General features: G+C 35.9%; 1 protein-coding gene across 10 annotated transcripts in view; it reads left to right on the top strand.

Annotated features, from left to right (window-relative positions):
• The first annotated feature begins 1,942 nt into the window (after positions 1 to 1,942).
• The window catches only part of LOC127507647 (ribonuclease inhibitor-like), a 34,520-nt gene continuing 19,093 nt past the window's right edge, over positions 1,943 to 17,369 (top strand). The window contains exons 1-12 of one of the 10 annotated variants that reach the window (XM_051884923.1): positions 1,944 to 2,160; positions 2,707 to 2,820; positions 2,931 to 3,038; positions 3,140 to 3,256; positions 8,012 to 8,128; positions 8,400 to 8,495; positions 8,594 to 8,671; positions 10,314 to 10,391; positions 12,538 to 12,654; positions 12,926 to 13,021; positions 13,122 to 13,199; positions 14,819 to 14,896. In XM_051884923.1, the coding sequence (XP_051740883.1) occupies positions 2,753 to 2,820; positions 2,931 to 3,038; positions 3,140 to 3,256; positions 8,012 to 8,128; positions 8,400 to 8,495; positions 8,594 to 8,671; positions 10,314 to 10,391; positions 12,538 to 12,654; positions 12,926 to 13,021; positions 13,122 to 13,199; positions 14,819 to 14,896 (1,031 nt within the window). In that variant the 5' untranslated portion in view covers positions 1,944 to 2,160; positions 2,707 to 2,752. Of the gene's footprint in view, positions 2,161 to 2,706; positions 2,821 to 2,930; positions 3,039 to 3,139; positions 3,257 to 8,011; positions 8,129 to 8,399; positions 8,496 to 8,593; positions 8,672 to 10,313; positions 10,392 to 12,537; positions 12,655 to 12,925; positions 13,022 to 13,121; positions 13,200 to 14,818; positions 14,897 to 17,369 lie in introns of all 10 variants that reach the window. The other 9 variants (XM_051884924.1, XM_051884926.1, XM_051884925.1 and 6 more) reach the window with 9 other exon arrangements.

The raw sequence follows: 17,369 nt of genomic DNA, 5'->3' as shown, positions 1-17,369 counted from the left end.
AACATTTATGAACAATGATCATATTTTTGACTGTACCCCCAACAGCACTTTTCAAATCAAGAGAACTTTTATCCCCCCTAAGAACAAAAATCATACCATTGAAACATGTTGTAAACTTACAGAAAAAGAATTTGAAAACCATTTAAAAAACAGAAACTCAGTTTATAAGAACATCTCGCATGAACAATACAGCACTTTCTGAACTTGAGAACAAGTCAATAGTTATAAAACACGCTGACATGGGCAGAACTATTGTGGTCAGGGACAAAATCTGACAACTGAACAATTTACGTTTTTATAAGAAATTAGCATGTGATCCAACAACAACAACAAAAATTCCATACTTCTTGAAAATGCTGTATATAATGGTGATATCTCATTACAAAAATCTACATTTCCATTTAATGAATATCCTCAAAAAGCTCTTTTGTATGTTCTTCACAAAAGCCTGAAAATCCACCGTTTTTTTTTTTTTTTTTTTTTTTCAGACCGATTGTTTCTGGTATGTAATCTTACAGATAGAATTTCCAGAACATCTTATAAAAGATCTTATTCCCAATGTAATATCATATATCAAATATATACCTGGTATACCTCGAAGATCTTCCACAACTTGATCCAGATGTAATTATGTGCACTCTTGATACTGAATCTCTTTACACCAATCAAGCATTAGAATAGTTTCTGAATAAAATAAAAGGTTTTTTTTTTATTGAATTGACTTTTTTTGTCTTAAAAAGGAACTCATTCATCGGTGCCAATAGCCTCGTGGGCAGCGCACCAACATATAGCGCAGCTGAGCTTTGGGCGTCCCGAGTTTGAGTCTCGGCTTGTGGACTTGTCCTGATCCCGTCCCCCTCTCTTTCTCTCCAGCTTCCCTTCCTGTCAACTTACTGCCTGTCATAATAAAGGAAAAATAATAATAATAAAAAGTAACTTTTTCTTCTTTAACATTACCCCATATCTTAAAATGTCAGGCACTGCAAAAATGGCATCTAGTTTTGCTTGCCTCTTTGTGGGTTTATTAGAAGAAAAATATTTTATATGAACCACAAAACAACATTTCATCTCACATTGTTCTTGGAAAAGATATACTGACAATATGTTTTTTTTGTTTGTTTTTTTACAATTTTTGAACATGAACTTTGGTGGTTTTAAAATGTTCTTTATCTTTTAACACAGAATAAATACATTTTCTGGATATACTTAAAAAATAATCTCACTTCATCTCTATACAAAACAAATAGACATTGTTGAACGGTCAAAATAGTTTTCTATTTATTTAAAAATAAGACTCACATGAATAAAAATGCATTTGCAAGGATAGCGAGAAATATGAAATAAAAAAAAATCAAATAATATTCAAATTTAAAGAGAGAAATTATAAGGAAAAGTGTCTCATCTGCACAACAGAAATTACAAGCTAGAAATTGTGAAGATTGTCTACATTTTTTGTAAAGTTTTAGTTATGTGTTTTCATAATTTTTATTAAAATATTTTTATTTCAGTTTTAAGTGTTAGTAATTTTAGTTCTTTAACTTAAACTTATTTCAACTAGCTGCCAGGCAACATTTCTAATTTTCATTTAAGTCTAAGGTTTTCATGTAATATTTATATTTTATTTTATTTCAGCGTTACTTCAATTACTGAAAACAATTTGTAATAGTTTTAGTTAGTTTTTGTATTTTTAAATGAAGTTTACAAAAAAAGTTTCTTAAATTTTGACAGTTCGATTTAATAGTGAGACAAAAAGTGCTTTAAAATCAATTCTGTTCATTAATTTCACTTTAATATCACTTTTATATTGCCCAGTGCAGTGTGTTTTGTAGTATATTGCACATTTTGACAAAAACACTTAGTCATCTATTGGCAGGCATATCAGGAGGAAGGAGGAAGTTCATACAGGTTCAACAGAATCATGAGAGTGAGTTGAGGAGTTTTCATTGCTACTGCTTGAATGTGGGCTGTGCCTTTAAAGGAAACATTTGTTCATTATGGTTCAGAGGTAAAATGTAGTATAACTGCATTCCATTTTACATAAAGAGAGGAAGGTAACAAGAAAAATGATACTCACAAACAGTTGGAAAGCAGAGAAATGGGAACCTACAGGGAGCAAAAATGTTTGTGTTTTCATAAGTAATCAGAAATCCGTATTGTGAGGTGAGTAATAAAATATGATTGCAATTTTCATTTGAAACATTTACATACTTTAGCAACATACAGTTATACATATCATGGCTCTTTTAAAACTCAGACAAACATGTACGTAGACCTGCGTATGTTCAGTGTAATGATTATACTATATTATGCATTTATTTTTTGTATGCAGTCAAAAGATACTTTAACACTGTTAAACTATATGTGTCTTTCACATGAGCAACTGTTAAAGGTAAACATTAAAATGAGTTTTAAGTTGTTTCAGAAAAGAAATATACTTATCTTTATATCAGTTATCACTGAAATGCTACTTTATGTATCTCTTGTATAATGAAACATATACATTTTCTAAACAATGTCTCATTTTACAAACTCTAAGCCCAAAACTCATAATAGTGGGAACAATCAGTTCTCAAAGTCTTAATGTAGTTTGTTGTCACGCAAACAGCCTCTTTGTGAAAGAATTCTGTCACTGGTAGTTTTTCTTTCAGTGGTGATTTACATCAATGCAGTCTGTATGTGACTGTCTGCCAAAATCTGTTGTTTCAGGTTAAAGGATGTCTAAATAATGCCTGTATACTAATCTAGACTATTCATGACTAGTCATTCCAACCGTAAAATGAGTGAAGACGTCGGCCCTGCTGTTGAACTGGATGTTTTAAGGTTTGAGCTGTTTCCTGATTATTCACTTGATAATATCTGCAGTTGATTCAACACACCATGAATATAAAACATATCATAAAGTGCCAGCTCTGGATTTTTTTTTTTTAAAGCTTGAACAAGCCAAATACATCTGCTTCACCGGGACCAAGTCATGTGTCTCTGGGAAATGAGTCTTTGTCTCATCTGTTAACACTGAAGGAGAAAACTTATCAATACTGGTGAGCTCACAGACCCCATCTCTGATAAACATGTGGAAACTGCCTCAAACAAGTAGAATGTCATGAAATTTTGTTTCCATTAAAACTTTCCTTCATTTTAGGTTGATTAATCGTGAGGACTCTGACTTCTCTTTGCCCAGCGTTTTGTCAATGAAAAGTGAGCAGTCAATGGATCTTGATCTTGAATTCAGCAGAGAACCAATCCGCACAGAACTGAAGTATGTTAGCAATGTGTTCTAATTATAATAATTCTAAAGGTAACAGCTTTTGATGCATTTATATATTTATATTAGTTTTCAGCAGTGATGGGAATAATGGCGTTATAAATAAACGGCGTTACTTTTTTCAGTAACGAGTAATCAAACGAATTACTTTTTCTCCCGTTACAATGCCGTAACCATTACTGACAAAAAAAAAAAAAAATGCTGCATTACTATAATTGAGCTCACTGAAGCAGTTTTCATCCAAGCTCTCTCTCAGCCATAGGACCTGCCAAGATTTTTTTCTGGTGTGTGTGTTAGGGTGGGACACATGCTAACTAATGATGGTTGATGTGTGACTAGAGATGATCATAGACCTGCAAAGCGTTTTGTTCTAAAGAAATAGCACAGGTTAGACATACACAAATATAATTTTAATCTGATAATAATGATGCTCTGTGTGTGTGTGTCTGTGAGCATGCAAGCGGAGCACAAGCTCAAACCAGAATACCCTTTGTGACATGCTGTGACATCGAAAATATGTGAAATAAGTTTTTTTCTAGTCAACTAGTGGTTGTTCATTTAAGCCATTAGTTGACTAATCACATATTAATTTAATTTCTTAAATACTGGAGAAAATAAACCATAATAATGAGCGTTTACATCATATCCCAGATAGCAAAATTGCTGTGGCCCAGATCTGGCGCACACTTGACGCTTTCATTTGGCCCACTTTTGGCAGGAATGATGGCACTTGGGCGGTCCGCTCCTGTTTGTCAGATTTGGGCCACAAGCAAGCCATAGTAATGCCGCATGTCAGCCATGGACAAAACAAATGAAGCAGAACTGGCCCACATCTGGCCCAGATAGCAAACTTGCTGTGGCCCAGATCTGGCGCACACTTGACGCTTTCATTTGGCCCACTTTTGGCAGGAATGATGGCACTTGGGCGGTCCGCTCCTGTTTGTCAGATTTGGGCCACAAGCAAGCCATAGTAATGCCGCATGTCAGCCATGGACAAAACAAATGAAGCAAAACTGGCCCACAACTGGCCCAGATAGCAAACTTGCTGTGGCCCAGATCTGGCGCACACTTGACGCTTTCATTTGGCCTACATTTGGCAGGAATGATGGCACTTGGGCGGTCCACTCCTGTTTGTCAGATTTGGGCCACAAGCAAGCCATAGTAATGCCGCATGTCAGCCATGGACAAAACAAATGAAGCAGAACTGGCCCACATCTGGCCCAGATAGCAAACTTGCTGTGGCCCAGATCTGGCGCACACTTGGCACTTTCATTTGGCCTACATTTGGCAGGAATGATGGCACCATAGTAATGCCGCATGTCAGCCATGGACAAAACAAATGAAGCAGAACTGGCCCACATCTGGGCTATATAGCACTCAAGCGCATGCATAAAGCTTGCCATAAAGAACCGGCAAACGTATTGATTATGAATGTGACAAAAACAGCAAGGAGACATTTTAATTGTTTATTAATAAAGAAATGTTTTCTGAATCAGTGTTGGCTGCAAAAATGAAGTTGACATTGCTGACTCTCATCATATCCGCATGGACGCGCCTGGAGAGAGAATGCACGTTTCATTCGGATTACAAAATCAGAGTAGCCTACTTCTTTTCGTTTTTAATTATTTCGTTTAAAAGTAGACATTTTAAGCTTTCTATAGATATTTTTCTCACGTCTGTGAGGCAACCAGCCTATACGCTGAGTTTCGGTTTATTTAGCCTATATAAGACGCACTCCAGTTCACGTGCAAGTGATCGCGCCGGTGCCTCCATGTCATGATTATATTGTCTGCTATTTGCTTCTTATTTATTAAATCCAGGCAATTGGTTGATGAAACATAGATTAAAATTAAGATACAATTTTTACAAAATGAAATTCACTTTAAAGAAAGGCTTTCTACAAAACAAAACTTAATGACGTGGTCAAAATCATGTCTGACCCACTCCATGTCTCCCGATATATTGCGCATCTTATGATGCATCTTACTCATGCTGTTAACTTTTCATAATCAAATAGATGAATTTAAAACATAACATAGGACTTTTTAAACATGTCGTGAGCAAGAGCGGATCATGAGTCACAAGTCGGATCAAGAATAATTTATTTTTAGACTTATATTTAATAGGGGTATCCAAGTTATTTGACATATTTAAAAAAAATTTTTAAAGTAACACAATAGTTACTTTCCCTGGTAATTAGTTACTTTTATAATGATGTAACTCAGTTACTATTTGTGAGAAGTAACTAGTAACTATAACTAATTACTTTTTCAAAGTAAAGTGCCCAACACTGGTTTTCAGACCAGTGCATGTACGCACAGAAAATTGTGTCAGCGACCAGTTTTGCCTCACAAGAAACCTGATGGCCTAACATACACACAGCTGACTATAAAATTACAAATTGCTTGTGAAGCACAGAAACTGATGTGTTTCTTTAAAATTTTGAACTTATTTAACGTTATCAACAAATATGAATAATGTTGCAAAATTAAATGAATATAGGCCCGTTCACTCCAAGAATGATAAAGATAACTATAACTATATTTGTGTCCACATTAACGAACGATAGCGGTCTGTTTATTCTAAGCTCACGCGCTGTGGTTTCAAAGTGTGTACAACATGTTTTTGCCGTTCTTGTTGCATTTACACGGCTTTAACCAGCAGATGTCCTCAGCATGCTATGTTTCGAGTAAGTAGCTAGTGTAATCAATCTAATCTAACAGTGAATTTAGCTGAAAAAGTCAATATAGTGGAAAAAATAAAACGACACCTAGTCTTTTTCACTGCATTTTTCAAAGGAAGCAAATGTTGTTGAAACTAGCGTTGAATACCTGAGGAAATTTTATGTGGTTGCAAGCCTGGCATAATGATCTCATCTCTGTTAATTATAAGTTACTTCTCTCACTGTTTATTCCAAGGGTATGACTGATTGTTTTCCATATATCCATTTTCGTTAATGTTTTCTTGAAAGGGGGTTTGACTTGTCAAACAGTGGTGGCTTTTTCTGGACCTCGGTGATAACTTCTCCGCAATGCCGTCTGCCATTTTAAAAGCACAAGCCCTTAAATTAGAATGGATTCTGATTGGCTGTTATTGTTCAACAGCTGGAAAAATCGTTCTGAAAGTGATCCCAACGATATTGTTTCTCTGTATTGTTATCATTATAGCTGTGGTGTGGACAGTGCTATTCTTTTATATTTATAACGATTTTTAGAACTATTTCTTTATCGTTATCTTTATAGTTATCATTCTTAGTGTAAACGGGAGTAATTTCTGTCATAATTTACTTGCAATCATGCCATCCCAAACCCGTGTGAATATTTTTCTTCCGTAAAACACCAAAGGAGACATTGTGGTCAACGGTAAATACAAAAAAGTAGACAGGAAGTTGGCGATTTTGTGTGAATTTGTATTTGATTTGTAACAATATGCACTTTTTTTTAAAGTCATGATGGTCCACGCATGCATCTAACTCTCAGCAGTAGGGCGTAAGCAGATCATAAAGAAATGTATGAATGAGATCATGTTAATTCATACACCAATTTTTTAAAAAAGTCAAAAATGAATTGACATGATAGTGTTGACAGGAACCAAGGGATGTAAAGCTCCAAAAAGCACCATAAAACGCCATAAATATCTTCAGAAGCCACAATAACTATGTGAGAGGACAACACAATTTCATGGCAGTTCATAACTATTTTATGTTTTGGTGAATTGGTAATTCGTATGAATTTGTATAATCTCATTTACATTTTTGTATGATCTGCTTACACACAGGAATGTTTAGAGGTGGGGATAGGGGTAGGATTCACATCGTACAAATTCATACGAAATCACCACCACATAAAATAGTTATGTTTTCTCTTGTGAGATCGGGTTGGATTGGAATATTATCAAAATTAAACTATTTACTGAAAATCTTTCTAATTTCAGCTTCAAATTTTGCATGTTTTGTTACAAAGTGTGTTTGGAGTCATCACTTTGCAATGACATTACGTAGAGTACATGATGATAAACGTACATTTTTTTAGGTGAACTGTTTCTTTAAAAGAAAAATGTGTAATTTCTGTGCCAGTTGAGCTACCAGTTGCTAAATAATTAGAAATAAGTTTCTCAAACACGCCCCCAGTTTTCCATTGGACGAAAAAATGAAAAACCAGAAAGTCATTGAGTCTGAGTTGCTACTCAGATAACTATTAAAAACCTGAAATGTGTGTTTACGTGGAAATTAAAATCATCGGTTTTGATGTCAAAATGTAAACAGACGTGCAGATTGAATTGAATGCTGTTTAAGATGTTTACACATAGAGCAAAATTGTGAATGGGCAACATTGTGATGTACTCGGTTTTGCTTAATTATGGCCTTTAACCAACATTTAACATACACACAATGGGATTATTTAGCAAAATCAGTGTAAGATTGTGCTTGTTTACATAATACGTGAAGCTCAATGCTTACACTTTTCAGAAGCATCATGGCTTACTTATACTTTCTAAATATTAAAAGTGGATAATTTCCAAAGTTTGACGCATAAAGAAATTAATAAAAATATGCTAATAATAATGTATACATGAGATCAAGTCATATCTGTAGCCTAATTTAAGCTGCTTTATTTTACATGGAGTGGGTCGTCTCATGCGGGCAGCCATGTTTAGATCAAATGATAAGCTGAATACTAATCACTCTTATCATTGTAAACCCGGTTAAGGGATGCTTTTGCCTCTGACTAAATCATTTCTTCATTTTAGGCAGATTCAACGCAAGGACTCTGACTTTTCTTTGCCCAGCGGTTTGTCAATGAAAAGTGAGCGGTCGATGGACGATCGTATAAAATTCAGCAGAGAACCAATCCGTACAGAACTGAAGTATGTGTAAACAGACATCAGCAAACAGAATAAGTGGCCCGAACATTGTCAAAAGTTTTGCACATATAGCAAATTGTGATGTGCTCATTTTGCTTAATTATGACCTTTAACTGACCTTTACTTGACCTGTCCTTGGGTATTGGGTATATTAAGTTTTGGTCTGTTTTTTAATTTGTTATATGTACTCATTCATCCAACAGAAATATACAACACAACATAAAGTGTTAGTACTGAATTGCATTTATTCATTCATTCATGTTTGTTTTTGAAGTTTGAACAAGCCAAATGAACCTGCTAAATCGAGTCAAGTGTCTCTCGGGAATCAGTCTTCGCCGTTATACTTTGAGAAGGAAATCCCTGAAAGCAGGTGAGATTATAGACCCTTATCTAATAAACGTGAATGGCACCTTAAACATGAATTATGTTATAAGATCTTGCCTCCATTAAATCATTTCTTCACTTTAGGCCGATCAGTCGTGATCGTGATCAGTCGATGGATTATCCTAAGAACTTCAGCAGAGAACCACCCACCACAGAACTGAAGTATGTTAGAAATGTGTTAAACAATTATAAACAATTTAATGTGTTTGTCTGATTGAGAAGTTGCATTTAATAGTATACTAGTCCTCAGAAAAGTGTCTGCTTCACTCACATGCCAAATTGTGGCAAAAGTTGTGCCTCAAAGTTTCACTTCATCATTTAAAGGGATAGTTAGTCCATAAGGTACCACACCATGTTGGTCCATAAGGGTGTGTTCACACTTGGCATGTTTGGTTTGGTTAAAACGAACTTTGGTGTGATTGCTTTGATTGTCTGGTTCATTTGAATAAGTGTGAATGTTGCCATGCGAACCCCGGTGTGCACCAAACAAGCAGAGAAACCGTTGAAAAGATGGGTCTTGGTCCACTTCCAAACAAACTCTGGTGTGGTTCAAATGAAATATGAATGCAACACAGACCAAAGACATCTAAACGAACCAAAATCAGGATGCTCAAGAATACCTTCTTCTTATCAAAGGACCTATGTTGCTCAATATTAGGTACAGACATCGGAACTGCCGTCTCCTTGCAGCAGATCTTCATTTCTGCGTACAGTGGAGGAAATCCTGGTGCTGTTTTGAACATTTTATGAGCTCTTTGTGAGCTCTCAGGTGGTAAAAATAAAACGTGGATGTTAAAAAAGATTTCATTTTGCAGTTTAGCTAGTAAGCCAACAGTTTTCGTTTATATGTATTTTTGGCTTAGCCTACAGTTTTTAGGGACATGTTGTAGGCTATTTAATTTAGCCTATTTTTCTCTGTGATATTTAGCCTATTATTCTTTGTGACATTTTTTCTCTGACAATTTTTAGGGTGTTGACAGCATCATAGGCAAATAACAAATAAAAATCTTGTATATGCTATGCAACATTTTATATTTGTTATCCCCAATCACTCTCTTTCTTTAGGGGAAGTTTAAATGCGAGATTCTGGAAACGATCTAAATTTAGCGGGACCCGTCGGGTCGGGAAGAAAATCACTATATGCGGATAGCGGGTGAACACAGAGTGAATTTTAGGCGGGAGCGGGTGCGTGCGGAATAGAACCTTGCGGGAGTGGGACGAAAAAAACAGTCCCGCGCAGACCTCTATTTCAGTGTTAAAAATGCCAGTGTGAACATTAAGTGGACCAGGACTAACGTATCATAAAATTAACCAAGAGAACTACAAGTGTGAACACACCCCAATATTCTTATGCTACATTACATTGTAAGTCATTGCGAATGAAGGGTTATGGAAAAAAATGTGATGTACTTATTTGCTTAATTATGACCTTTATCTGACCTTTTTACTGGACCTGGCTTTGGGTATTTTAAGGTTTGGGCTGTTTTTTAATTTGATACACGCACATTCATCCAACAGAAATATACAACACAACATAAAGTGTTTGCATTTAATTTAATTGATTGATTGATGGATTGATTCATTTATTGATTCATTCATTCATTTATTGATTCATTCATTTATGTTTGTGTTTGGAGATTGAACAAGCCAAATGAACCCACTAAACCAAGTCAAGTGTCTCTCGGGAATCAGTCTTCTCCATTATACTTTTAGAAAGGAACAATTATTCTAATAAACATGTGAATGCTGCCTCAAATATTATGTTATAAGATCTTGCCTCCATTAAATCATTTCTTCACTTTAGGCCGATCAGTCGTGATCGTGATCAATCGATGGATTATCCTAAGAACTTCAGCAGAGAACCACCCACCACAGAACTGAAGTATGTTAGCAATGTGTTAAACAATTTTAAACAATTTAGTGTGTTTGTCTGATTGAGAAGTACACACAAATGTTTTTGATGCATTTAAAGGGTTAGTTCACCCCAAAATGAAAATAATGTCATTTATTACTCACCCTCGTGCCGTTTTACACCCGTAAGCCCTTCGTTCATCTTCGGAACACAAATTAAGATATTTTTGTTTAAATCCGATGGCTCCGTGAGGCCTCCATAGCCAGCAATGACATTTCCTCTCTCAAGATCCATTAATGTACTAAAAACATATTTAAATCAGTTCATGTGAGTACAGTGGTTCAATATTAATATTATAAAGCGACGAGAATGTTTTTGGTGCGCCAAAAAAACTAAATGACGACTTATATAGTGATGGCCGATTTCAAAACACTGCTTCATGAAGCTTCGGAGCGTTATGAATCTTTTGTGTCGAATCATGATTCGGATCGCATGTCAAACCGCCAAAATACTGAAATCACGTGACTTTGGTGCTCCAAACCGCTGATTTGACACAAAAGATTCATAATGCTCCGAAGCTTAATGAAGCAATGTTTTGAAATCGGCCATCACTATATAAGTCGTTATTTTGTTTTTTTTTTGTGCACAAAAAATATTCTTGTCGCTTTATAATATTAATATTGAACCACTGTACTCACATGAACTGATTTAAATATGTTTTTAGTACATTTATGGATCTTGAAAGAGGGGATGTCGTTGCTGGCTATGTAGGCCTACCTGAGCCATCGGATTTCAACAAAAATATCTTAATTCACGTTTTGAAGATTAACAAAGGTCTTACGGGTGTGGAACGGCATGAGGGTGAGTAATAAGTGACATTATTTTAATTTTTGGGTGAACTAACCCTTTAATAGTATATTTTTTTATTAGTGCTGTCAATCGATTAAAAAAATTAACTAATGCACATTTTTTCTGTAATTAATCGTGATTCATCGCAATTAAAAACATTGAAGTTAATATAATAAAATAATTAGAAATAAGTTTCTCAAACACGCCCCCAGTCTTCCATTGGACGAAAAAATGAAAAACCAGAAAGTCATTGAGTCTGAGTTGCTACTCAGATAACTATTAAAAACCTGAAATGTGTGTTTACGTGGAAATTAAAATCATCGGTTTTGATGTCAAAATGTAAACAGACATGTGCAGATTGAATTGAATGCTGTTTAGGATGTTTACACGTAGAGCAAAATTGTGAATGGGCAACATTGTGATGTACTCGGGTTTTGCTTAATTATGGCCTTTAACCAACATTTAACATACACACAATGGGATTATTTAGCAAAATCAGTGTAAGATTGTGCTTGTTTACATAATACGTGAAGCTCAATGCTTACACTTTTCAGAAGCATCATGGCTTACTTATACTTTCTAAATATTAAAAGTGGATAATTTCCAAAGTTTGACGCATAAAGAAATTAATAAAAATATGCTAATAATAATGTATACATGAGATCTGTCACGAATGTGGCTCTCGCGCCTCCTCCTCCGCACCACCGGAGGGAGCCGTCACCTGAATATTGACTGGTTTACATTCGGACTACGTTTCCCATAGGCCCTCATTCCTGGGACTGATTGCGCACACACCTGCACCTCATTACACTCACACTATTTAAGACACACACACACACTCACCCTTTGCGAAGTCTTGATTTGCCCTGGTGATCACTACTGAGCGTTTTCTTGTGGATTGTATTTCTGTTGCCGTTGGACTGTTTATTGGACTGTGTTTGCTTGCCGCCTGCCCTGATCCTTGCCTGTTGTTTGGACTGTGTTTGTTTGCCGCCTGCCTTGACCATTGCCTGTGACTCTACTCTGTTTGTCTGCCGCCTGCCTCGACCATTGCCTGCCCCTGTTTATGTCTCTGCCTTTGCCACTGTCTGCTTTGGTGTTTATCTTAATAAAGCTGCAAATGGATCCTCATTCTGCTGACCCGTCATTACAAGATCGAGTCATATCTGTAGCCTAATTTAAGCTGCTTTATTTTACATGGAGTGGGTCCTCTCATGCAGGCAGCCATGTTTAGATCAAATGATAAGCTGAATACTAATCACGCTTATCATTGTAAACCCGGTTAAGGGATGCTTTTGCCTCTGACTAAATCATTTCTTCATTTTAGGCAGATTCAATGCAAGGACTCTGACTTTTCTTTGCCCAGCGGTTTGTCAATGAAAAGTGAGCGGTCGATGGACGATCGTATAAAATTCAGCAGAGAACCAATCCGTACAGAACTGAAGTATGTGTAAACAGACATCAGCAAACAGAATAAGTGGCCCGAACATTGTCAAAAGTTTTGCACATACAGCAAATTGCGATGTGCTCATTTTGCTTAATTATGACCTTTAACTGACCTTTACTTGACCTGTCCTTGGGTATTGGGTATATTAAGTTTTGGTCTGTTTTTTAATTTGTTATATGTACTCATTCATCCAACAGAAATATACAACACAACATAAAGTGTTAGTACTGAATTGCATTCATTTATTCATTCATGTTTGTTTTTGAAGTTTGAACAAGCCAAATGAACCCGCTAAATCGAGTCAAGTGTCTCTCGGGAATCAGTCTTCGCTGTTATACTTTGAGAAGGAAATCCCTGAAAGCAGGTGAGATTATAGACCCTTATCTAATAAACATGTGAATGGCGCCTTAAACATGAATTATGTTATAAGATCTTGCCTCCATTAAATCATTTCTTCACTTTAGGCCGATCAGTCGTGATCGTGATCAGTCGATGGATTATCCTAAGAACTTCAGCAGAGAACCACCCACCACAGAACTGAAGTATGTTTGAAATGTGTTCAACAATTATAAACAATTTAATGTGTTTGTCTGATTGAGAAGTTGCATTTAATAGTATACTAGTCCTCAGAAAAGTGTCTGCTTCACTCACATGCCAAATTGTGGCAAAAGTTGTGCCTCAAAGTTTGACTTCATCATTTAAAGGGATAGTTAGTCCATAAGGTACCACACCATGTTGGTCCATAAGGGTGTGTTCACACTTGGCATGTTTGGTTTGGTTAAAACGAACTTTGGTGTGATTGCTTTGATTGTCTGGTTCATTTGAATAAGTGTGAATGTTGCCATGCGAACCCCGGTGTGCACCAAACAAGCAGAGAAACCGTTGAAAAGATGGGTCTTGGTCCACTTCCAAACAAACTCTGGTGTGGTTCAAATGAAATATGAATGCAACACAGACCAAAGACATCTAAACGAACCAAAATCAGGATGCTCAAGAATACCTTCTTCTTATCAAAGGACCTATGTTGCTCAATATTAGGTACAGAAGTCGGAACCTGCCGTCTCCTTGCAGCAGATCTTCATTTCTGCGTACAGTGGAGGAAATCCTGGTGCTGTTTTGAACATTTTATGAGCTCTTTGTGAGCTCTCAGGTGGTAAAAATAAAACGTGGATGTTAAAAAAGATTTCATTTTGCAGTTTAGCTAGTAAGCCAACAGTTTTCGTTTATATGTATTTTTGGCTTAGCCTACAGTTTTTAGGGACATGTTGTAGGCTATTTAATTTAGCCTATTTTTCTCTGTGATATTTAGCCTATTATTCTTTGTGACATTTTTTCTCTGACAATTTTTAGGGTGTTGACAGCATCATAGACAAATAACAAATAAAAATCTTGTATACGCTATGCAACATTTTATATTTGTTATCCCCAATCACTCTCTTTCTTTAGGGGAAGTTTAAATGCGAGATTCTGGAAATGATCTAAATTTAGCGGGACCCGTCAGGTCGGGAAGAAAATCACTATATGCGGATAGCGGGTGAACACAGAGTGAATTTTAGGCGGGAGCGGGTGCGTGCGGAATAGAACCTTGCGGGAGCGGGACGAAAAAAACAGTCCTGCGCAGACCTCTATTTCAGTGTTAAAAATGCCAGTGTGAACACTAAGTGGACCAGGACTAACGTATCATAAAATTAACCAAGAGAACTACAAGTGTGAACACACCCCAATATTCTTATGCTACATTACATTGTAAGTCATTGCGAATGAAGGGTTATGGAAAAAAATGTGATGTACTTATTTGCTTAATTATGACCTTTATCTGACCCTTTTACTGGACCTGGCTTTGGGTATTTTAAGGTTTGGGCTGTTTTTTAATTTGATACACGCACATTCATCCAACAGAAATATACAACACAACATAAAGTGTTTGCATTTAATTTAATTTAATTGATTGATTCATTCATTTATTGATTCATTCATTTATGTTTGTGTTTGGAGATTGAACAAGCCAAATGAACCCACTAAACCAAGTCAAGTGTCTCTCGGGAATCAGTCTTCTCCATTATACTTTGAGAAGGAACAATTATTCTAATAAACATGTGAATGCTGCCTCAAACATTATGTTATAAGATCTTGCCTCCATTAAATCATTTCTTCACTTTAGGCCGATCAGTCGTGATCGTGATCAATCGATGGATTATCCTAAGAACTTCAGCAGAGAACCACCCACCACAGAACTGAAGTATGTTAGCAATGTGTTAAACAATTTTAAACAATTTAATGTGTTTGTCTGATTGAGAAGTACACACAAAGGTTTTTGATGCATTTAAAGGGTTAGTTCACCCCAAAATGAAAATAATGTCATTTATTACTCACCCTCGTGCCGTTTTACACCCGTAAGCCCTTCGTTCATCTTTGGAACACAAATTAAGATATTTTTGTTTAAATCCGATGGCTCCGTGAGGCCTCCATAGCCAGCAATGACATTTCCTCTCTCAAGATCCATTAATGTACTAAAAACATATTTAAATCAGTTCATGTGAGTACAGTGGTTCAATTTTAATATTATAAAGCGACAAGAATATTTTTTGTGCACCAAAAAAAAAAAAAAATAACGACTTATATAGTGATGGCCGATTTCAAAACACTGCTTCATTAAGCTTCGGAGCGTTATGAATCTTTTGTGTCGAATCAGCGGTTTGGAGCACCAAAGTCACGTGATTTCAGTATTTTGGCGGTTTGACATGCGATCCGAATCATGATTCGACACAAAAGATTCATAACGCTCCGAAGCTTCATGAAGCAGTGTTTTGAAATCGGCCATCACTATACAAGTCGTCATTTAGTTTTTTTGGCGCACCAAAAATATTCTTGTCGCTTTATAATATTAAAATTGAACCACTGTACTCACATGAACTGATTTAAATATGTTTTTAGTACCTTTATGGATCTTGAGAGAGGAAATGTCGTTGCTGGCTATGCAGGCCTCCCTGAGCCATCGGATTTCAACAAAAGTATCTTAATTCACGTTTCGAAGATTAACAAAGGTCTTACGGGTGTGGAACGGCATGAGGGTGAGTAATAAGTGACATTATTTTAATTTTTGGGTGAACTAACCCTTTAATAGTATATTTTTTATTAGTGCTGTCAATCGATTGAAAAAATTAACTAATGCACATTTTTTCTGTAATTAATCGTGATTCATCGCAATTAAAAACATTGAAGTTTTTAATATTTTTTTTGTTTAATGGCATCTTTTTATGAATAATTTAAGTGATCTTAACATAAATAAAACTTCACATAAACCTATTATAATAACTGTCATATTTTACCTGTGGCCTTACCTGTCTAACAGGTAAGAAATATACAGAAATTGAATAAAGTTATCAAACACTTCATTGGATAAATTAAATATAGATTAATCCTTATTAAAGCTCCAATTTTCTCTGTTACCTTTGTTTTTTGATGAACATTAATGACAGACATCACAGCAACTGGTTTATTAGGCTGCTGTCACTTTAAGAGCTGCTGCTGCCAAACATGACATGGATCTGACGCACATCTAATTTTCTCACAACTCTTTAAATTCATTTAAGACATTATTTAACTCATTTAAGACTGCATTTTGGCATAATTCTGTGTGTTATTGTTTGTTCAAGCACAAAAAAGAACTCGATACTGGCGCATGTCTTTCACACGAGTCGTGTGTGTTACTGTTTGTTCATCTTTCTGTGCACACGAGTCATGTTTGTGTCACATGACATGACATTCACAGACAGCGCGTTCTCGTTTGCCTTGTGGCGCTTGAATGGTTTAAAAGCATTTGCATAAAAAAGGTGTGATCATAATATAATGTAACACTAGCCATCAAATATTAATTGCGTTAAATATTTTTAACTCGTTAAACTGAAAAAATTAATCGCATACGTTAACACACTAATTTTGACAGCACTAATTTTTATATTAGTCTTCAGAAAAGTGCCTGCTCACACGTCATCATCAGTTTAAAGGGATAGTTCGCCCAAAATTAAAATTTTGTTGGTCCTTAAGGGTGTGTTCACACTTGGCATGTTTGGTTTGATTAAAATGAACTCTGGTGCGATTGCTCTGTTAGTGTGATTCATTTGAATAAGTGTGAAAACTGCCATCTGAACCCTGGTGCACACCAAACAAGCTGACCAAGACCCCTGAAAAGATTGGTCTCGGTCCACTTCCAAACGAACTCTGGTGTGGTTCGAATGAAATATGAATGCAAAATGGACCGAAGACCTTTAAACGAAACCTTCTTCTCATCATAGGACCTATGTTGCCCATTATTTGGTACAGATGTCTTTATGTTCGGCATCTTTAGGTTCAGTGTTAAAAATGCCAATGTGAACGCTAAGCGGTCCAGAATTAATGTATCGTTTTCTTTTTTGGTCCATACCAATTGAACCAAGTGTGAACACACCCCAATACTCTTATGCTACATTACATTGTAAGTCTTCAGAACCAATACAATATTTTGGTGTGTAGAACAGACCCTTATTTTCACTAAAAAAACCTTCACCACAATTCCCAAAATGCGGGAAGCAGTGTTGTTGATTGGATTAATTTAATATAACATACAGATATACAGCAGATGATGCAAAACTTTTATTGTTGGGTGTATTATTTCATTAGGTTAACTGTGTAATTTGTTATTGATTGTGAATAAAACTCTTTTTTTTAATGAT

Source organism: Ctenopharyngodon idella, chromosome 24, assembly GCF_019924925.1.
Source record: "Ctenopharyngodon idella isolate HZGC_01 chromosome 24, HZGC01, whole genome shotgun sequence".
Taxonomy (NCBI): Eukaryota; Metazoa; Chordata; class Actinopteri; order Cypriniformes; family Xenocyprididae; genus Ctenopharyngodon; species Ctenopharyngodon idella.
This window is presented reverse-complemented; position numbering and strand designations above follow the sequence as displayed.